The 22,846-nt window shown below is 44.0% G+C and overlaps 2 protein-coding genes across 3 annotated transcripts in view; one reads left to right on the top strand and one right to left on the bottom strand.

Annotated features, from left to right (window-relative positions):
• Positions 1–1,506, bottom strand: part of POLR3B (RNA polymerase III subunit B) — an 81,766-nt gene extending 80,260 nt beyond the window's left edge. Inside the window, exon 1 of the mRNA XM_069968694.1 lies at positions 350–1,506. Within this exon, the coding sequence (XP_069824795.1) occupies positions 350–634 (285 nt within the window). The 5' untranslated portion in view covers positions 635–1,506. The remainder of the gene's footprint in view (positions 1–349) is intronic.
• Positions 607–21,179, top strand: IKBIP (IKBKB interacting protein). 2 transcript variants are annotated; one of them, XM_069968706.1, is made up of 4 exons: positions 607–971; positions 1,156–1,379; positions 4,966–5,083; positions 10,383–12,974. In XM_069968706.1, the coding sequence occupies exons 2-4, from the start codon at positions 1,180–1,182 to the stop codon at positions 11,190–11,192; spliced, it is 1,128 nt and encodes a 375-aa protein (XP_069824807.1). In that variant the 5' UTR covers positions 607–971; positions 1,156–1,179; the 3' UTR covers positions 11,193–12,974. The 2 variants fall into 2 exon arrangements, with proteins under 2 accessions (XP_069824807.1, XP_069824815.1); XM_069968714.1 differs by lacking the exon at positions 10,383–12,974 and adding an exon at positions 20,406–21,179 and having other exon boundaries at positions 816–1,379.
• The last annotated feature ends 1,667 nt before the right edge of the window (positions 21,180–22,846 follow it).

Raw genomic sequence — 22,846 nt, forward strand, 5'->3', positions numbered from 1 at the left:
TCAGCGTAATTCCCGCTGTGCTCAGTGTGCTGCTGTAAGTGAATGAGAGGGCGCGCGCAGCATCTCTGCAGCATCTCAGATAGAGCGGTGACAGAATCCCTTTAAGAGGCAAATATGGCTGGCACGCTATCATGGGGATACATAATGGTGGCGCACTTGTGCACTTTGACAGAAGAAACATTTAGCTGGAGCACACTGTGATCCTTTAGATTAATCACAAGGCACCATGATTGCAGGTGATATATATATATATACATATATATAAACACTATCTAAGAGTTACTATATACAAAAGATGGTGTTGGAGTGAAGAGACAAGCTCTGCTCTTCCTGCACTGCCGGCTCTCACCTCCACAGTATCCACAGGCGCTATGAGCTGCTCCTGGGTGAGAGTCCCAAACTCCTCAGCCAGCACATCCATGCCTGCCTCCCCTGCAGCCCAGACACATGGGAAGAGATCAAGGGTGCAGCAGGTAAATCCTCCCCGCCGGCTCAGGCGACTGTCAACAAACGTTCCGCCTTGGCCCCGCCCACTGACAACGCCGCGGCGTCCATCTTTGTTGAGGGCAAATTTCACAACGCACATTCGCCAATAAACAACGTACACAAATAACATTTGTATTATTACAAACATATAGTAAACATGTATTATACACCGTATACATACTGATTGAGTGTTTTATCATGTCACAATTTTAACTATAGACTGTATACCAATATAAATGTTATATTTTATTGAGTTACTATATATGCCGGCATTAGACCATGTATTCTTAATGAGAAGAGACACTTTATGGAAGAAAATGATATACTTGGCGCGTATTTAGATGAAAACGCAAAGAAAGGAAGTTTGGTCGTCGTGTGCTTCCCGTAGCTGCTTCATCCCAGCTTCAGCTGCTTTAGGGGATTGTGTGAGGATCAGCCTGGCTGCCACATAGACAGGGAGGGATTCCAACAGGAGAAGCTGGGAGGTGACTAGGTCTCCATACTGCCATTCACTGTATCATAGCAATAAAGTTTTATTTTTTTTTTCCTTACCTACATTCACTTGAAAAACTTTTACAAACTTTGTGATTAACTTTGTAGCAGTTCTGGCAGCCCCTCTGTTATGTGTCAGTGATGATGTTGTAGCCTCCTAATACTTTATGTATATAGTTATCTGCTGGAGAAGCTTCCATCATGTCTGCTGAGGTGAAGCAGAGGAAGAAGGGAGGATCCCCATCTACTAAAGATGGAGGAGGATCAGGACAGCGGCCGCAGGAGGAGAAGCAGAAGAAGATCCCCGATCGCTCTTCGGTCCCTGGCACTGGATCCTCCTATCTTGACTTCCGGACGGTGCTGTGTACCTTATGCCTGGCGGTCTGTGTGGCATTGACATGGTGAGTGTGGCGTATATATAATAATACACGTAATCATTGGGATCTGTAACCGCAGTGAATACAGAACTACAATTACCAGCATGCATTTAAAGTTAGGGAACATTGACCAATGGCAGTGCTGTTGTAAAACTACAATTACCAGCATACCCTGATATCCATTGGAGCCCACACAGGTCTGTAGTACAGAGACGGAGCCATTCCAGGATGTATTCTTTGTAGAAGTGTATGTATTTCTATGCCAGAATTTTCTATTCCACATCACGGTCTTTGTCTTGAAGAAATTGTGTTGATTTTCAATGCAGATTTCATTCATTACATTGCAATGTGTTAAAACGAATGGACCACTAGGTACATATCTTTGTTTTTTTTACGTGAACAGACCGGCGCCCACGTGGGAATGCCGGTGGCGCAGTCCTTTTAATGAACCCCCGGCCGGTTCCTACGTACAGCGCTGGTCTATTCCCGTGCACCGGCCCGGCATGAAGCACTCATCGGCCCCAGTGTGACAATCTCCCCTCTGACGCGGCTCTATTGATTGTAATGGAGCCGCATCACAGAGGGGAGGGGAGATCGTCACACTGGGGGCTCTACTTATATATCCCCATGTCCCCCCCCCCAGCACGCGTAACAGTCACAGGCTCACTGACAGCTGCCGGGACTCATTTTCTCTCAGGTTCTGGTGTTGTCATGACCTGGGAGAAAGTACCTGACCTGGCTCATGGATTGCCCGCTCAGCCACTCAGTGACTGCAGTGGTGTGCTGCCCAAGTCACTCACTGACTGGCTGAGCGGGCAATCTATCAGCTGGGTAGTGACATTGCTGGACCAGGAGATTCAGGAGGCTGGAGGTTTCTGTGAATGGTAAGGCAGCGCTGCGGGGGCACTGGGACAGGTAAGTAAGGCCTCCCTATTATGTTCCCTCCCCGCAGGCGATTTTTCATGTTGGCCGGACTTCTTTAAATTTCAGAACAAATGGCAGGGATAATATATATATATATATATATATATATATATATATATATATATATATATATATATATATTTATATTTAGATGAATTGGTTGAAGACAGCATCAGATTCGCATATACAGAAAAAAGTGCAACGTTTCAGCTCATGTCCTGAGCCTTTCTCAAGCATAAAACAGGGTTGTATACAGATCAATTTATATGCCCCTCCACCAATCATGACAAACACACAATTAAAAGTATCCAATGGGGAACAGGGGAATAGGCGGTGCGTTTCACATTAGCATAATTAGCATTATATTCCTCAATATTATAACCGGACAACATAGCAATTGTATAATATATCAAGAGTCTATCCAAACCCTTCAGTGTATTCCATCCTGTCCTCCGATCCTCTCGGCTACAGACTCCAACTCCTTCACGATCAAGGTGTCGATCACGGCATTCAACTTGTAAACACACCATCGGAGACTGCGCATGGTATGCTCTGTGATTGGGGAATAGTGCTGACGTCATACATGACATGTCCGATTTTCCATTCAATAAACACTGGCCATCCATCAACATTCAGCTGCGTGAGAGACCTCCCACACATACTGATACCGCCGGGGATCTCCTATAATAATATTGATCTGTATACAACCCTGTTTTATGCTTGAGAAAGGCTCAGGACATGAGCTGAAACGTTGCACTTTTTTCTGTATATGCGGACAGGCACAATAACGTTCCGATTTTAATCTGATGCTATCTTCAACCAATCCATTTATCTGTTTTATGGACCTCGGGAGGGCTGTGCATCTGAATAGTGTTAGCGCTGACCTACCTCTAGTACTTGAGATATATATATATATATATATATATATATATATATATATATATATATATATATATTTTGTCTGGGTAATGGTGTAAAAACAAAAGAGAAGTGATACTCGCCTACCCTAATCTCCCGCAGCTCCTACTCCAACAGCCCCCAGTCCTTGCTCGTCACTGCTTCTTCCTGGTTCCAGTGACGTCTAGACCTCGCAGGGGCTGCCAATCACTGCCAAACACCTCTGTGGTCAGTGATTGGGTGAGCAGGTAAGTTCCTGCCAGAACAATGTGTCATTGTAACTAGGAAGATGCCAGGGGATCCAGCTGTGTCACTTCCTTTTTTTTTTTTTTTTTTCTTTCTTTCTTTCTTTCTTTTTACACCACCCCAGGCCAAGACAAACACACTCTGGGCCAACCCCTTTAAACATAAGGTTATCTGACTGTATATCATCCTGTATCACTTAAAGGGGTTATCCAGCGCTACAAAAACATGGCCACTTTTCACCCTGCTGTTGTCTCCAGTTCAGGTGCGGTTTGTAATTAATCTGCATTTACTTCAATGTGGGACTGAGTTTCAAAATCCCACCCAATCTGGAGACAACAGTAGGGGGAAAGTGGCCATGTTTTTGTAGCGCTGGATAACTCCTTTAAGGTCCTTTTAGACTAAAATATTTGTTGGGTGCGAGGGGTGCAAAAGCGAGCCGATCAGTGATATCAGAGTACTTGTTTGCAGGGATTTTACGTGGCACGACAAATTGAGCTGCATGAACAATCCTTGTATTGCTTATTTGAATCTGAACCTTTTCTTACACAAAACAGACATTAGTGCTAAATTTTTCCACCATGCCATCACTGGGAAAAGCATTGTTTGCTGCTCATTAAAAGGGTTAGCAAGTGCTACAAAAAAACATGCTTTCTTCCAGAGACAGCACCACTCTTGTCTCCAGTTCAGGTGTGGTTTGCAATTAAGCCCCATTCACTTCAATGGAACTGAGTTATGGTGCGTTTACACAGGCAGATTTATCTGACAGATTTTTGAAGCCAAAGACAGGAACAGACCATAAACAGGGAACGGGTCATAAAGGAAAGACTGAGATTTCTCCTTTTTTCAAATCCATTCCTGGCTTTGGCTTTCAAAATCTGTCAGATAAATCTGTCTGTGTAAACGCACCATTACAGAACCTGCACCCAAACTGGAGACAAGAGCGGTGCTGTCTCTGGAAGAAAGCGACCATGTTTTTGTCGCGCTGGACAACCCCTTTAAAATCGATGGATTGTCTGTATAATGCAGGACAGGACAGGTCCTCCAAAGCAAGAGACGCTCTTTGTAACCCCCCTCGTGAAGAAATGAGGATCCCTTCTATTGAAAAAGTTTTCCTAGCGACAGCAAATTGTAGGCCCCAAATGTCCTCCATAACAGCGCCTTCCTGTCCATGGGCTGGATCCAGTATTGCAGCCTGGGGCCGAGCTTCAGTATAAGGGCTGTATTACACAAGCGTCAGTCTGCCGTCGGCCGCACATTGACCTGACCTAGGTCTGGCTCAGTTGCCCCTAGCAACCAATCCGATTACACCTTTCATTCCTCACAGAAAATGGAAGGTGGAATCTGATTGGTTTCTAGGGGCAACTGAGCCAGTCTCACTGTACACCATATTTGATAAATCTCCCCCATTGTCTTTATTACACGGAGCGATGATCTGTATCATTCATGAGATTATCGCTCCGTGTAATGGGGCCCTAAGACATGATGGATAAAACCAGTTGCTCACTGTAGTAATAATGAATTAATATTTATTTCCATCCTTCAGGATTGTGTTTCAGCAGTCTCAGAACTTCACCCTCCTGGAGCAGAAGTATGAGTCCCTGCAGTCTCGCTCATCAGCCCTACAAGAGCTGGAGGAAAAAATGGGGCAGATATTTGGAAAGGTAATTTCATGATTTCTTCCGGTGGTTTGGGTATAAGGGTTTAAAGAGGTATAAGCTGTTCTGTAGATCACAGGTGTCAAAGTCACAGTCCAACAGCTGTTGCTACAAGTAGCGGATTATAATAGGTCCATTTTGGGCAGTAACCCAGGGCCCTGAGCTCCTGAGGGGCCCATGGCCCCCAAAACAGACTTGTGTTCAGTCATGATTTGCATAAAAATCGCTGCTTTTTTCCGCAATTTTGCACAAATCAGGGTAAAACTGCAGCCAGGAGACAATGCAGTAACATTTGAGAATATATTGAAGGACCTTATCATGTGACAATGATGTCACCACAGCAGGGCCGATTCTGGCTTTCCCGCCGCCTGAGGCAAACCTCAGGTGGCCGCCCCCTCACTGGCCGCCCCCCCCCCGCGCATGTCCGTAACAACCCGAATACGGCCGCCAACACCGCCATCCGCCACCCCCCCTGTCGACAACACTCACCCCCCGCCGTCCCGATCGCCTCCCCGAACGCCTGAACGCGACCTCTGCTGACCCCTGGCACTCACCACAGCCTGGAGGAAGATGAGAGCTGCTGGGTGACGTCACTGGAGCCCGGCGGGACATGGGGGACATCCGTGAGTGTGGGCGGCTACACAGCAGCTGCGGGACATGTGAGCGGCTGCGGGGCTGCTGTCAATTTAGTTAAGTGAAACTTAACTAAAATGACAGCAGGGGGAACATTTTGCCGCCCCCTGCAGGACCGCAGAATCTGCCGCCTGAGGCGGAATGCTCATTCCGCCTCATGGCAGAAGCGGGCCTGCACCACAGGTCCTTTACAGGCTGCATTATGGAGGAAAAAGACGTAAGTTATTGGCGCCATAGTTACAGTGGGTTGGGGGGGGCAAGCTTGGTGAACAGCCCAGGGCCCATAGTAAAGCTAATCCGCCCCTGATTGCTATAATTCCCATCGTGGCTGGACAGCCAAAGCCACAGCCCAGGATGAATGTATGATAGAGGGGGCCCCGCCCCTGGGAGCTCCACCAGTCACTACAGCGGGGGTGGGGGGGGATCTGAGGCCGCTGCCCCTTCTCATTAGAATATAATGCAGAGAAGAGAAGGTGCCTAATAGTGACAGCAAAATCTCGCTCTCTGACTGTCTTTACTGTTTCTGTTTCTTCTTGTTGTCTTTCTAGCGTTCTTTCTTTTTCCTGTTCTTTCTCTTTTCCCCGCTCGCTTTTTTTTTTCTTTTACTTCTTTTTTTTCTCCTTCTTTGTCTTTCTCCCATTCTCTTTTTTTTCTTTCTTTCTTTCTCTTTTTCTCCCACTCTCTTCCTTTCTTTTTCTTTTACCTTATTCACTTTTTTTACTCTTCCTTCCTTCCTTCCGTCGTCTTTCATTTCTTTCTCCCTCTCTCTCTAATGCTCTCTCTTACCCTTTCATTCTCTTTTCCTCCCTTACTCTCTCTCTCTTTTTTCTTTGTTTCTTCCTTCCGTCTTTCTTTTTGTTTCTTTTCCTTTCTTCCTTGCTCCCTCTTAAAAGTGTATTCCACTAAAACATAACTTTTGATATGTTGCTGCCCATGGTGAGACTAACAATTCCTTCCAAACTTGTTATTATCTATTCAGTCTTCTTCCCCCAGTTCTAAACAACTGCTTTCTGCTGAAGACACAAAAATCTGTGAGTAAGCTCTTCCCCTCCTCCCTTCTGAGACAGTTGATGTAAACAAGTACCTGACTGGCTTTATTTACAACTTCTTTGCCTCTTTGTAATGCCAGGAGGGTTAATCTGAGGTCAAGTTGTTGATGAACTTGATTAATGAATATGATTAATTAATGTGATTAATCCTTCCGGCACTGCAAAGTTGCAGATAGGGACTTGATTACATCAGCTGTCTCAGAAGGGAGGGGGAGGAGGGGAGACAGAGAGAAAAGCTCATGCACAGATTTTTGTGTCTTCTGCAGAAAGCAGCAGCTCAGAACTGGGTGAAGGAGACTGAATAGATAATAAGTATGGAAGGAATTGTTAGTCTCACCATGGGCAGCAACATATCAAAAGTTATGTCTGAATGGAAGAAATACGGTCCTGGAGAAATCTTGAGCATGATCTTCCTCCCTTCTCCCCCTACCCAGAAAACAGCTGCAGTTACTTTTCTAAAATGTTTTTATGTTTTCTTTTTGCTTTGATGTATTTTCTTATAGTTTTGTCTCTAATTCTACGTGTCATAGTGTTTTCTATCTGCTGGCCTCACTGGTCAGATATAGGAAATAAAACGGGTCAGTGTATATAAGGAGCTTACCTGGATCATCCTTTTTTTTCCTCTCTCCTTACTTACTCTTTATAGATTATCTTGTGGTAATGCTGGAACCATCTGTCCGAGAGAATTATTTTCATTCGCCATCAGTTTCTTTACGTAATGTTTCCCGCTTTATTACTGTACCTCCCGCTCGCCGCCTGACCACAGCTTGCTTAGTTATGTAAAGACAATCTTACCCTGGCGTAACCAACAGACTTAAAGGGGTTATCCAGGCCTAGAAAAACATGGCCACTTTCCTCCAGTAACAGCACCATTCTTGTCCTCCGTTTGGATGTGGGATTTGCAGCTCAGTTTATTTGAAGTGAATGGAGCTGAATTGTAATACCACACACAACTTGAGGGGTGGAGCTGTTTTTGCAAGAAAGTAGCCGTGCTTTTTATAAGCCTGGCTTAGGGCCCTATTCCACCGGACGATTATCGTTCGCATAATCGTTGACCATAAACGATTCAAAACGACCACTATTACGGAACACCTGAAATCGTTCGCCCATTTACATGGAAAGATGATCGTTACTTATGATCGTTCTTCCGGTCGTCTTGTCGTCGCTATTGTGTTCATCACTACTGCGAACGACCGGACGACTTCTTATTCAATGCGAACGATTTGTGAACGAGCAACGATAAAAATAGATCCAGGTCTTATTAAACGGTCAACGATTTCTCGTTTGGTCGTTAGTTGTTAATTGCTATTCAAACGAACGATTATCGTTTAGATTCGAACGATTTAACGATAATCTGAACGATAATCGTCCGGTGGAATAGGGCCCTTACTCGTACGCCGGTCATAAATTGGGCCCCGCCCCAGACATTTTGAAATCTGAATTTCCTGAGAGAAGATAAAAAGGTCCTATAAGATGAAGCGATTTTCAAGGATTAACGATCGCGTTGTTTGTTAGTGAACAAAAGCGAAATGACAGCAAACGAATGAGGAATTACAGCGAACGAATGTGGACTTACAGTGAACGATGAACAATGATTTTAGGGTCAGATCTAGATCAACGATTAACGACACACGAACGATTTTTCGATTGTTGCCTGCAATTACACAGGACGATTATCGTTTAAATTCGAACGATATAACGATTTTCTATGATTTGTCCCGTGTAATAGGGCCCTAAGAAAAGGATCGGGCAAAATCGAGACATGACTTTCATCCAGTGTGTTCTGTCACTTTAGTGGTGTGTCTAGTTCCAGTTTATCGGGCAGCAGCGCAGACCCCATACTGTACAGGATCGGTACCTAACCTGGCCGGTCGGGATCTTCATTACTTCACATAGTCACATTGTATTTCTGCCTGGTGACAAAGAATAATGATTCATTAATTGTAATTACGGTAAATCAGTGTCAGCGCGTTCCGGGGCATCTCCTGCACTTCACATTGTGTCAAATGGAAAGACTGTGTCCTAGTTCTTCACCCGGAGACACAATTACGGGATTACATTCTTCATGAATCTTACATGAGGCTTTGATTAGGTTTCAAGGGTTGTGACGTCTCGCAGGCGAAGCTTCTGTGACTCCTGCAATATGTATAGTCGGGCGTTTCTTGATGACAACAACGTTTCCTAGATGTGCAATCACAATAGACAGAAAGGAGGGTTTCCTATTATTAAATAGGTGCGACAGATTCACTGACGTGGGAGGAAAACAAATAACTTCTTTATTGTAGTAAAAGTTTTCCATATATATCTTGTGCCAATATTTCTCACCATTTTCACAATATGCCAGTGAGTGAATGGAACCATGGTATACATTAAGTTGCTGTAAATTTGCTGTATAAAAAAAAATATAAAAATAAAATATAAGGTTATAGCTCATTAATTAACAGACCCTCATGGGCGTGGCTTCTAAAACTGGTGTCATATACCTTCTCTGCAGTGGCCGCTACAGGAGAATTTTGGTATTGCACAACAAATAATTGTGCATCTACGTGGCAGGCTCAAGTGTGCTGAAGCGTTGTCTGTGATCTGAACTGCCAAATAAAATGGGCATGCATCAGAGGATCCCCCATTATGACATCCATATGCTTTAAAAACCATAAAGGCAATCAGTCACTAGGTTTATGTCACTTTAAATGAAAGCAGCATAAACAAGTAACAGAAATGCTGAACATATTGGTGTTACATCATTCTGTTTAGCCGTTCTCCTAATATGCAGGAGAATAGGATTCTTGTCACACCCCTCCCCCTGCCCTCCAGCTACTGATTGACAGTTGACTGCCTATACACAGCATGGAAAGATAACTGCCAACAAACAGCTGGTGTGCAGAGTTTTCTGCTTCTCATGAATATCCAGGACTACTGGGCTCATGCACATAATGGAGAGGACTACTTATTGTCCATGTTATTCAGGAGGAGATCTCTGGATCAGCTGCACAGAACAATATAAGTGATACATCATTCTGTTGAGCTTCTCTGTCACTACTTTATCCTACCCTTAGATAGGACACCATAAACCTACTGACAGAGTCTCTTTAAGGGCGGGCGGCATCCTATCAGGTGACCTTACACTAGAAAGGCCATATGCATACAAAATAACCTCAGGGATAGGTGTTGCCTCTTGAGCCAACCTTTTTACTTATATGGACAAGGTAACTGGTCATTTTAGCCCTACTACAATGGGGTGAAATTTAACACATCACAGGGCCAAAAATCCTGCCCCTTAACTGGTGTCTGTAATTCTTACCTATCAGTGGGACCTCTTTTACTGAAATCTACTGCATGCCAACACAGTTCTACAAAGACACGTCACTTGGTTCCATAACACTCTTAATAATTGTGAATCCTTATTGTTTGCTGCATCAGTCAATGTATTACGTCTTCATCTTCTACCCCCCCCCCCCCCTTGAAGAAAGTCTATTAGTTCAGCATAGGGGTCCTTGATACTAGTGCAAGCCGACTGTGCAGTGTTACTATGAAGGAAATCTCGTATGATCGATCTTTTTGTTTATGAATTTCTTTCATACCGTACATTGTGTTACACTAAGCACATGGACCTTTTCTTGCAGCTCGGGTCTACCGATGAGGTCCTAGCAGAAGCAACGTCATCGTCTTCTCTAGTAAGCAACCTACAGCAGCAGTTGACTAACCTCCATGATGATATTGACCTCATCCAAGTCCGCGAGCGATCGCTCTCTGAAAAGATGCAGATGATCAACCTGAGATTTCAGAATGTCACCGATTCATGGAAGAAGAGTCTCGATCAGATGAACCTTGAAAGCGACTCCGTCAGGAGCGAAGCCAGGGCTTTCCATAACCAGGTGATTAAGAAGATCAACTCTGCCGACCAAACGCTCAAGCAGCTCTCGGAAAAACTTAAAGAGTTTGAATCTGGGACTGTTCGAAATTTTAGAACGGTGAAAACTCAGGAAGATGATGACCTACAGCGGATATCTGAGGTTCTCGAGTGGGATGATAACGCCATCAAGGAGATGGAAAAGGAGCAGAATGATTTGGCCAATATGAACGAAGAGGTACGAAAGAACATGGCCGAGTTCCAGCCTAAACTGACTGAATGCGTCGAGCACTTGCCAACGATTGAGAGCGCCGTAGGTAGCCTTCTGAAGGTGTCCAAAGAGATGCAGGAGATGGACAAAAAGGTTAATACGTTGACTGAGCAGGTGTTCAATACCGAGGACAACTTGCTGAAAATCATCACCGAGACTTTGGAGATCCAGCATGCTCTGGAGAGGATGCAGTACGACAACAGTATCCTAAAACTGCAAAACGACGTATCGGCCTTAAAGGAAAAGGCAAATAGTTGGTCAAAAGTCGATGAACAGTCTCTTACAGAAGAAAAAGAGCCAGATGAGAGTTAAGATTATGGGGCAGAATGTTTGTTTGTTTGTTTTTTTAATCCTATTCTTTTGGGCACTATAGACACGCATCTATCTCGCAGTCATTGCTGAGATTTCCTGACAATCCATGGACCCAGTGAGTAGACACCCATCTACAAGACAGGGATACATTCATTTTCTTTGAAGCTTCTTATTCTTCTCCATTGCTTTGATATGATGTTCAGTTCTACCGACAAGTCTCCATTTTGGAAGCCAAGTACAGACTACTCCCACCATCAATGGAAAAGTAGTACACATGCATACCTAGTGCTACATCATGTTCCCAGAATATGGAGGGTCCAGGTGCTCATACACTTGTCCCCAAACCTATGGATAGGTTGGGTGCAGAGCAATTTCTTAAAAGATCTTTCTTTCTAGAGCTCTAATTCCCCTAATTGATCAAATTCTGGCTAATGGCAGCCACCATTAGGGGGAGCTCTTGAGCTTACGATACACTGTTCTCTTATAGTGTAAAAGTAATCATAGAAGACCTATTTAGAAACTCACTTTTGTAAACTTATCCTACCAATTGATCAATCATTTGAGTTTTTGATGGATTTTTAGAATTTTTTTTATTTTTGTTAAAGATGTTCTCACCTTTTTGAACAAGGCCTAGTTAATTGAAAAGGTCTCTTTAAAAAATAGGCTGATCAGTTTATAACTCTGTTGATCAGCTGTTTTTTGCAGGAAAATCAAGCAGTAAGTGTTCAGTTTCCCTGCAGCACAACCACAGGACAAATGAGGTATTACACATTTCCCATTCAAATCAATAGACTTTTTGCATAATGCAGGTCAAGATAAGTCCTCCAGGATGGGAGACACTCTTTGTAGAGATGATCCTGAACAATGGACCCCCTCTCGTTTAATAACTTTGAATTCTCTAGTAGGATTTATGAAGATGGACTGCTGCCTTTAATCATGTTATATGGCACATGTTATATCATTCAGTATACTATATCTAGGGTTTATTTTTTATAAAAATGTATTACAATTTCTATATTTAAATAATTAGAATTCAGCACATGCCAACATTAAAGAGGTTATCCAGGATTAAAAATATATTAATTATTTTTTCCAGAAACAGCACCTCTCTCATCCTCTGGTGTCTGGTATATTCAAGAGAATGGAGCAGAGTTGCAATACCACACACACACACCTTTAGCACATGCGTAGTGCTGTTTTTGCAAGAAAGCTGCTATATTGCTCAAGGCAACATTGATAAACCGTGTCACACCTAGTATGGGGCCTGAGGGGGTAGTGAAGGACTCAGCAATTCACCAAAGACAGAAGTTACGCCACCCTTGAAGGGGTATTCCAGACAAGGGACATTTTTTAACAAATGCCCAGGGATGGGTTGTTTTAGAATGATAAATAAAACTTGCCTCCCTGGTTCCATTGTTGCCGCTGCTATCTGCTATTTTGCCTAATTAGAGTAGATTAGATTGCTGTTAAGTAGTGATACAGAGTATTATGTGTGTGTATACCTATATTTTAAATCATGTGCCATGTATGGGTTGTCTGCCATTTTGATTCCTTATTCCCCTCTGATATGACCCTCATAGTACAACCTATATTCCTATGATGCCTTTCACATTGCAGAGACAGAAGGATGGTGTTTCTTCGCACCACATTTGCTCTGCTCTGAGAGCAGTAAGTGATGGATCTGTGACATAGACAGGGCCGTCTTACCCATTGGGCATGGTAGGCGGCTGCCCGGGGGCCCTTGCGTCCTAGGGGGCCCCTGTCCGCTGTGACATATTCCCGGTCCCCAAGCAAGCTCCCTTGTAGGTATTGTGCCTGTGCTGCCGTCAGCCGTTCCCCCCCGGCCGACGTGACATCTTCCTTGTACAGAGGGGCAACAACATGACTATTATATATGAGAACCATGTTGTTTCCCTGTATGTATACTGTATACAGGGAAACAACATGGTTCATATATAATAGAATAGTCATGTTGTTGCCCCTCTGTATATATGAGACATGTTGTTTTGCCCTTCTCTATATATAAGCCGTGTTGTTTCCCTGTATACTGTATAATACAGTATAAACAGACCTCCTATATTATACAGTATACAGGGAGACAACATGGCGTATATGCAGAGGGACAGCGACATGTCTCATATATAGAGGGGCACCAATATATATTAATTAGCTTTTTACCCATCACCTGTATACCTGTGTACTGGTTAGGGGCGGGGTTGCCAAGATGTTTTTTTTTTTATGGCGGGGGCCACGGGAGGGGGGGGGGTGTCAATTCGCACCTCTGCCCAGGGGCCCATAATGCTGTTAAGATGGCCCTGGACATAGAAGGTCTGACCTCTTTCACATTGTAGAGTCTCAGTGCATTCCTATGAGATGCAGCTTCAGTCTGTCCCCTTGTTATAGGTTTTTCCCTGTCAGTTCTTCCAAAGAGAAGGGAGGGGAGATAAGTGTCAAGCTGCATCTCATAGAAGTATACTGGAGATTCTGCAAATAGGAGAGAAGAAAATTGTGTAACTCTAGCTAATGTTTGTATGGACCCACCTACTATATCACTGCACTCCTGGTCTTTCAGTGCAGAAATTATTTTATATATGGAGTGACACACAGGAGGGCAAAGCTTGCAGGGTAGGGGAAGATTGGAGGGCTGATGTAATCCTGTAAGGGATAGGAAGGGATTGACATCCCGTCTACATTATACATACTGTCCTGGTTGTCAGACTAGGGACCACATGGGATTTGCATAGGAGCTGTAAACACAAAACAGTAGGCGAGACTTTTGATTGGACATTAGGTTGTTGAGGTTTACGTAATATCTACATTTCACTATATTGCACATAAGATGCATTGTGTTTCATGCCAAGTATTTTTAATACAATGAAAGTCAATCCTATGAACTGTGTCCATTGTATTCTTCATATGAAAGTGTCATGTAGAACAGTATAAGGCTGGGTTCACACACAGTATATTTCAGGCAGTATTTGGTCCTCATTGCAACCAAAACCAGGAGTGGATTGAAAACACAGAAAGGCTATGATCACATAATGTTGTAATTGAGTGGATGGCCGTTATTTAATGGCAAATATTTGCTGTTATCTTAAAACAACGGCTGTTATATTGAAATAATGGCCGTTATTTACTGTTATATGGCGGCCATCCACTCAATTTCAACAGTGTGTGAACAGAGCCTTTCTGTGTTTTTAATCCACTCCTGGTTTTGGTTGCTATGAGGACCACAATACTGACTGAAATATACATAGTGTGAACCCAGCCTAAAGCTGCACGGAACAGCAGGTGCGACACGGTTAACACCTGACTTCTCTCCAGTTTTCCACTAATAGGCCTGTTAGTCAGGATGGGGAGTTAATCCTGATTTTTTTTCTGGCACTATTACAGGTTCTCAAAAAATACTTTACAAAAATAGCTGAAGGGTACAATGACAGACAAGATGAATAACTAATGAAAACATCCCATTCTTCTGTAAGGAAAACAGTCAGGAATGGAGCTGTGAACACTGAGCGCATTGTTACCGGGAGCCCGGCCAACTCCTCAACAATCTGTCAGAATGTCTGCGGAGTGTTCAACCTATTGGAACTTCAAATATAAAATGATTAGGATTGATAGGTGGTTCCCAAGTTTTCTACCTTTTAGAGCTGGCGACTAAGTGGGTCATGATTGTCTCACTAACGTAGCTGTGGTCATAAAGCGTCCCAGTGGTGTCGCATGATGTAGGTTCGAACACACAAAACCGCTTGTACCTTCGAATATCTGCTTTTAATCCAAGAATTTTCCAGGGGTCCGTTAAGCAGGTGATGCAGGTATTGTCCTAAACTTTTAAACTTGCAGCCCTGCGTCAAATTGGTGTGGCCTAGAGTGCCTGTGCCCTAGGCCTGCGACGCCTCTCCTCCCATTAGGAATTCCCTAGGCAGGATTTCTCCTATGCATCACCTGCCTGCACACTATACACAGGTACCTTACTGATCAGGCATATGTGCAGTGTTCAGACAGGTGATGATTAGGAGAAATCCTGCCTGGGAGCGTTCCTAATGGTGAAGAGGATGGAGAGGAGGTGCAGGCCTAGGGCACAGACACTCTAGGCCACGCCAATTTGAAACACCGAGCTGCAAGTTTAAAAGTTTGTTTTTTCGGACAATAACTGCATCACCTGCCGAACAGACCCCGGGACAGATCTTGGAGTAAAAGCAGCTATCCGAAGGTACAAACAGTTGGGGGGGACAGATTGTGGGTACAGAGTCGCTTAATCATAACGCTTTTATCCTTTGGTCTATGGGGCTGAGTGAGGTGTCATTTTTTTCCCGCCAAGGTCTGAAGTTTTTATGCTGGCATATATGCAACTTTTTGATTACTTTTTATTTAAATTTTTCTGAATGTGAGGTAACCAACTGCAATTTTGCACTTTGCCTTTTTTTTTTTTACGCTTATGCTGTTTACCTTACTAGATCAGGAATGTGGTCATTTCGGGCGATTCTGCACACGGTGATAGCAAATATGTTTATTTGGGGAGGGGGGGATTGATCCTGCCACTGGACCACCACTGACTTGTTTTTAGAGTTTTGATTGGTTCACAACAGCTATTAGCCGCGGTCCTCGGCTGCTACAGAGAGGGCCTCTTAATGGTGGCATGACGGGTATCGATCATTATGGTGGCTCGTCGTTGCCATAACCCATCAACCGCAATTTTCCCATTAAGCGGCCTTTTTAAACAGCCAATTATAAGTAACCAGCGCTCCTAGAAAAGCTTATTCGACCAATAATCAACCCGTGTAAAAGTGCCAGCGATCAGTCCAGGAGCGGGAAATGCCCACTTGTCGCTTGATCGCATCCTGCATTGCGGCAAAATAATCGCTATCTTGCTGTGTAAACAGGAGATGTGCGACCGTTAATATATTTCAATGGCCGCACAAATGATACAAGGATCGCCCAGTCTGGCCGCATGACTAATTGCGCCTTGTAAAGGCACTGCTATCTCACACGTCGGCACTAGTTTGCTTCTGTAGATGGACCCTAAAAGGACCCTTACATGGTGAGATATATGGCAGATGGACAATTATTTTTTTGATGTGTCAAAATGAGGTTTTGCTCAGTCGTTGGCCGTTCTGTGGCTTGTCATTTATTTCTCGAATTATTCCCCATCCCCATTCACCCTGTCAGATTTACTAAGAAGTGCACACCTAAGAGGTAAAGTCGATACCTGCTCCTCCTCTGAATGGTAAATAAGGCAGGGTAGAGGCCACGCCTCCTTGCCGCCACTTCCCCGCCCTTCAGGTGAGCAGGGCTTACGGCTGGTGTACGTCATGGAGAAGGTACCAGTCTTTGCCTCCTCCTGGCGTACACCAGGGGCACAACAATGATAAGTCTCCCCCAAATGGGGAGATTTATCAAACCTGGTGTAAAGTGAAACTGGCTCAGTTGCCCCTAGCAACCAATCAGATTCCACCTTTCATTCCTCACAGACTCTTTGGAAAATGAAAGGTGGAATCTGATTGGTTGCTAGGGGCAACTGAGCCAGTTTCACTTTACACCAGGTTTGATAAATCTCCCTCAAAGTGTTCTCTTGCTGGGAATCCCAGTGATCGGCCTTGGGGGAACCTGGTTGCAAGTGCTCAATTTCCCCGCAGTGCCACCACAGGCAAAATGAAATATTGCATAAGCCTGTTTGTTTTTTGTTTTTTTCTGTGTCTTGTGTTGGGAAGGAAGACGAGATCCTAGTAAGACGAAAAAGTTTTCATTACTCCTCGTGCTGGGATATGAGAATTTAGATCTACGTGAGGATCTCGTTCAGTATCTGTAAAACACGTATGGATCATTTGTTCTTTTCACGGAGTCGTCTTAGAGTCGTTGCTGTGGAAACTGTAAATTGGTTCTCTTCATCGTTCTCACCAGCTATATCGCATATTGATGTTAGGTGACCCCCTTTCCATATACCCTGTTAGGAAAGTCATTAGACTGAGCCGAGAGCTGTGTCCAGCATGGGCGTCCATTAATACTGTATACTGAGATATTTATACTCAATGATAACAGATGACTGTGTGGGACTCTCAGTAGCGAGACCAGCTGGTCTGAGCGGGAACCAAAAGCTGAGCCCTATACGTGTCTGTAAATATTCGTCATTGCAAAATATCACAGAATGACGGACAAGCGGGCAGCATGAGCAAGAACATAAGACAGATTTTAAAAGAGGAGAAATCTCAGTCTTTCCTTTAGGACCTGTTCCCTGTTTATAATCTGTTCCTGGCTTTGGCTTCAATGATCTGTCAGATATCTGTGTGTGCAGGTAATAGGACCATAGTTGCAAAAGCTAATAAGCTTTTAAAATGTTTATAAGGTCAGATTGCGGAACTTGGGGGAAGAGGCCCAAAACCATACTCTGGATGGCATCATGGGAGCCGCTCCTGGAAAGACTTCCATCTCAGTATTGTATAATGCCCTTAGAGATTCTTTCCTAAAAATTGACAAGGCAGCCCTGTTCCCATCCTGGGTTAGATGGACGTCTGACCAACAAATCCAGGAACAAATCTTGCAAGGGTGGCAAAAGGTCAGAAAATGTATAATAAACGAAAGATGGAGAGAAACTTATTTCAAATTGGCACATAATGCACTCTACGGTTTTAACATACTCCCCTCTCCGCAATTTCCTGATAGAATCACAGCCTGCCCAAAATGTGATCAACCCCTCACTAACCTGTGGCACGGGGTGTGGAGCTGTACGCACACCCAAACATACTGGAGGGCTATAGCTGCCTATGTTCACTCACACTGGGAGATAGAGATATCACACTCCCCCCAAGCCTTTCTCTTCCATCAGTTACGTCCCCCGGAGGACGACACTGTGGTAAAGATACCTGACATAGTACATATAGTCATACACGTAGCATTGAGGTGTTTGTTCCAGGAGTGGCTTTCAGGTAAGACTCCAGATGTCCCTATGGTAATATCCCAGCTAAAACGACTCTTCGGCATAGATAGAGTCTATGCAGAAAGGCACAAGCATTCAGGGATTAAGGGGTTTTTTGACCGCTGGCGCTCCTTTCTGGAATCCCATCACACAGCTCAGGAGATACATGACATAATGTACCCCTTCAGACTTACTGAGTGGTATTGTCGGCATGATCTGGCAGGAACTCTGGGGTGCCTGCGTATTTAGCAGCCACTTCAGGGAAGACCTGGTCACAATGGGTCTCCTCAGATGTCCTTGTGCCTCAGAAACAGGGTGGGTGATGGGACAGGGGAAGCAAGGGGGGGGGGAGGAGTCTGTCGAACTAAGGGTGATGTGGTCAAGATTTGGAGGATTATCACATCCAGACACGGATGTGAATTAAATTAAGTTGCTTTGCGTTATCCTGTGACATGTCGGATACCTCTGTCTCCTCACCATGTATTACTGCCTGTATCTTGAATATGTTACATTTCACTGTTGGTTCTTTCCTTCTCTCCAATTGTTTCGAGAGATGGGGTGTTTGTAAGTCTGTATGTAAATCAAAATTCTGAAAATTGAATAAAAATTTATTTAAAAAAAAAAAAAAAAAAAATGTTTATAAGGTCCTGGTAAGATTTAAAGGACAAATCCGGAAAGGGCAATCTTTTTTATTTTTTGGAAAAGTTCCAGGGAGGGGGAGGCTGATAGAAATAACGTGCTCTCACCTCCCCTGCTCCAGTGCTGATGCCACGTATGCCTCCGGAGGTGACCCAGGACTTGACGTGTCAGAGTCGCTCACCCAGTCAGAGGCCGTAATGGGGTGCCGCCTTGTTCGCTGAGTGGCCCTGACACTTCACGTCCTGGGTCCCCTCTCTAACCAAGAAGCGGCCAGGGACCTAGGGTTGTCCTTTAATCTTAAATATAGGGTTCAATAGTAGAGAAGATTCGAAGGTTTATGAAAGTAGGTCTCTCCTATAATGAGAATCTAAAGAAATCAGGATTGTGATGCTGGCGACCGAATCCGCTGCAAGCTATTGGGGACCTATAATCTTAGAACAAGGAAGGAAGGAAGGCTTTAGAGGTCTGGTCAATACAAATATGGCGGCATATTTGAGCCAACAGTACACGGTGTATGGGGGATACCCAACTCTCCTCTGACAGATGATGTTTTCGGACAGATAAGCCGGGTCCAGAGCAGTCATACCCCTCCCAATAGGGAATATTCGTGTGAACGCTCATATGTATGGGTGAGCCAAACGATTGGCTGACAGTTATTGAAAATTTACAGCAGCCTTTAGGGAGGTTCCTCCATATGCAAAAAATGGCAGGTTTGAAGACCATTTGACTATTGTGTAGATGGGGGGGGAGGGTGCATTTAGGTCCCTATTACACAAACGATTACTGGCCTTACTTGGTCAATTACTGACCGTTCTGGACGATAATCGTTTTGTCTAATAGGACAGGTTAAAAGGTCACAATCAGCCAACATACACAATTTCGGCTGATCAAGGTCTTTCAACATGTTCAAAGAGCACGATTCGTGGACCAGGAGCGGTGGCAGCACACCTCCGGTGACTTCAATGGGCAGCCAAAACCATCTACGGATTGTTCCCAATCCTCCGCACTCGCTGTCTTTGCGTGTAATAACACAGGCACCGAGCGTCGAATGAGGGGGAAGCAAGTGCTGAGCTGACAGGTCGGCATTCGCTTCCCCCGGACTATTGTGCCATGTAATACAGCCTTTAGTCATTCCCAGAAGTATACGAAGGATCAAGGGACATTGGAGAAAGGATGAGCTTGATGGATATGTGTTTTTTTTTACGATACAGCTATATGGATTATAGGTATGGTTATCTAGGAGTACAGAATCCTGGCCCGATGGATGGTTGTCCATTTGGATCCTTCATTGTTCACTAGATGCCGCTCTATACTTCTTGTTGCATCTGCTACAGCTCAGTACATCTTCATTCTCTTCAAAGCAAAAAGATTGAGAAGCAATGCTAGTCACAGCCAAGTATTAGTGATAGTCCAACACCTTCACTTAGTTCAAGGGTAAGGAACCTTGGCTCTCCAGCTGTTGCAAAACTACAACTCCCATCATGATGGGAGTTGTAGTTTTACAACAGCTGGAGAGCCAAGGTTACCCAACCCTTGACTTAGTTGATGGATGAAGGTTTTACTTCTGCCAATATAAGATAGATAGCCCATTTATTCTAAGGAACCTTCTTCATATTTAAATGTTTTGATACTTTTCTTAAACTTTTTTTTTTCTCTCTCAGATGGAAGAAAACACTCAGACCGTGACCAAGCTAAAGGATCTTCAGATCACTCAACGTATGGAACAGTTGCAAAAAGACATTGCCAATATTGAGCAATGGACAAGCCATATCTCTGCAAAACGGCAGCAGCTGGAAGTCAATCTTACCACCCTCGAACAGGCCATCTCCCAGGTAGAACAGACCACCACAAGAATCTCTATCGAGGTTTCTGCCAAGATCGCCACTGTGAAGACGGACGTGAGGAGGATATCGGGGATGGAGACTGACGTTGCCTCCTTGACCGACTCCGTCGATAAGTTGGAGAAAAAATTAGAAAAAGTAGAAAAGGACACGGCCCAGAGAATCGGAGCTGCCTTGGCCAGCAGTATTGACCGCATTACGTCATTGAAGAGCGCGGTGTCTACAAATTCGGATAGAATAGATCTCATAAAGATACGTCTGAAGGAGCTCAGGGGCAACTTTACAGAGAATTCCGATAAACTCTCCGGTCTAGAGAGCGACCGAATGAAGGTCTTACAGGCGGTTAATTTCGCCAATGAACTCAAGCCCAAAGTCTTCACAATCAAGAAGGACTTTGCCCATTTAGAAGCCTTAATAAACGATCTGTCGCTAAGGATCGGCCGCCTGGCATCGGATCTACTGAACAGGGAAAAAGATATCAACCTGCTGAGCGATAAAATGTACAACTTAACGGCAATGAAATCCGAAGTCTTAGATCTAAGTAATAAAATTAGCAACGTGTAGGAGGCTAAACCAGCTCCATGAAGAGGGGGAGGGGGGGTTAATGGGTATGGTGTGCACAACGTATTTCAATTAAAGTGATTTTTTTGTTTTATACTTTATTGATCTGTATGAATTTTATTTTTTCAGGAGCAGTCGTGCTTCCACCTCCCACTCACAAAGACTCAGCGTCTAGCTAAAGCCTGGCGAAAATCTGATGTTCATTTTTCTGTGTAGCTTTTGCAGTTTTATTGATATGATTCATCGTAATGGGGGATGCTACTGTTAGGGCAACACTTACAAGGTGGTAAACAGTCCCTATTGTGATACTTATTTGCCCTATATTTTGTATATTGGTGTACTTACAGTTCTTCTATATAAAGCATGCATGTGTTCCCACGGGAGAAAATAGAATAATCTGCTGCCAGACACCCCTAGTCACCACTTAAAGTTTAGGTTTAGCCAACAGCTATATCATTTGTTCTCCCTTCACAGGTGAAAGTTTGGCATGGTTGAACGTTTGTGTATTCCTTTTGGGGTAGGTAGGGGTAAGCTGCAGTCTGGCTTATCTCTCCAAGAACAAAGGAGTCAGACAGTAAAAATCCATCACATACAACTCTCGGTGGAGACTTAGGAGGCCCCCCATAAGCCTTATACAGTAGTAGTATAAGGGGGTCTTAAACTACCATGAAAACTAAGGATCAAGTAATTCCGACATTTTTCTCTGACATTTACCATTGGGTGAGAGAGGTTGGATCCCCATTCACAATAATGATCAATGTCGAGTCAAGTTGTAGTAGAACTAAATTTACCACCAGGCAAACTCTGATTGGACCCATTGGATGATGGACCTGATTGGACGACCAGAATTCTGAACTTCCAACATCAAGGTTTAGAACAGTTTACATTTTAGCATGGACTTAGCTCCCAGCATCAGGGTATGTTCCCACTAAGGAATATGCACGGAAATTTTAAACAGAGGCCACGCAGCAGGCTCAGCTTGAAGTTCCGCCTGTCCCATTGACTCTGATATTAAGAAGCTCAATCCGCCGTCCGCCCAAAGAATTAACATGTCGGTTCTTTGGGTGGATGGCCAATTGAGTTTGAAAATATCATTTGAGTGAATGGGACAGGTTGAATTTTTAAGCATGGCCTCCGCTTGAAATTTCCGTGCATATTCCTTAATGGAAACATACCCTGAATGATGATGTTGGGAATTCCGTAGTCCGTTCTGTAGTACATCGTCCATAATTGTGTGAACACCCTATAAAAGCCATAAACTTAATGCTTCCCCTTTGGATGGTGCTCCACTTTGGATGGTTCCAATGATTAACTCTACTTAGTTGAAAGAAGCAAGTGTTTTATTTCCACCTGTGATCAAAGGGGTAATGTTTCTCCTTAAGGTGGTGAGTGGAGACTTATAGGCCATTCATGCTTTACTGAGAATTCTGGGAAGAAGAATATGCAAAGCAGCTCTCTGACACCACCTTTTGGCGGTAGCGCTCCTCAAGGCAAAACAACATCCCATTGGTGCCACAACAATCGGACTCTTTGCAGACAGCCGGCCCCATGCTCCGTACTGATGAGGGGCAACAACCCTGAAACAATTGTCTACAGATGGGTAACTTGTACAGTACTTCTGGGGGAGATTTTGGCTTGGCTTATTAAATCTCTTTGGTTTGCGTATCATTATATCCTTAAAGGAGTAGTCCGGGCGAGAA

Source organism: Dendropsophus ebraccatus, chromosome 1 (assembly GCF_027789765.1).
Source record: "Dendropsophus ebraccatus isolate aDenEbr1 chromosome 1, aDenEbr1.pat, whole genome shotgun sequence".
NCBI lineage: Eukaryota > Metazoa > Chordata > Amphibia > Anura > Hylidae > Dendropsophus > Dendropsophus ebraccatus.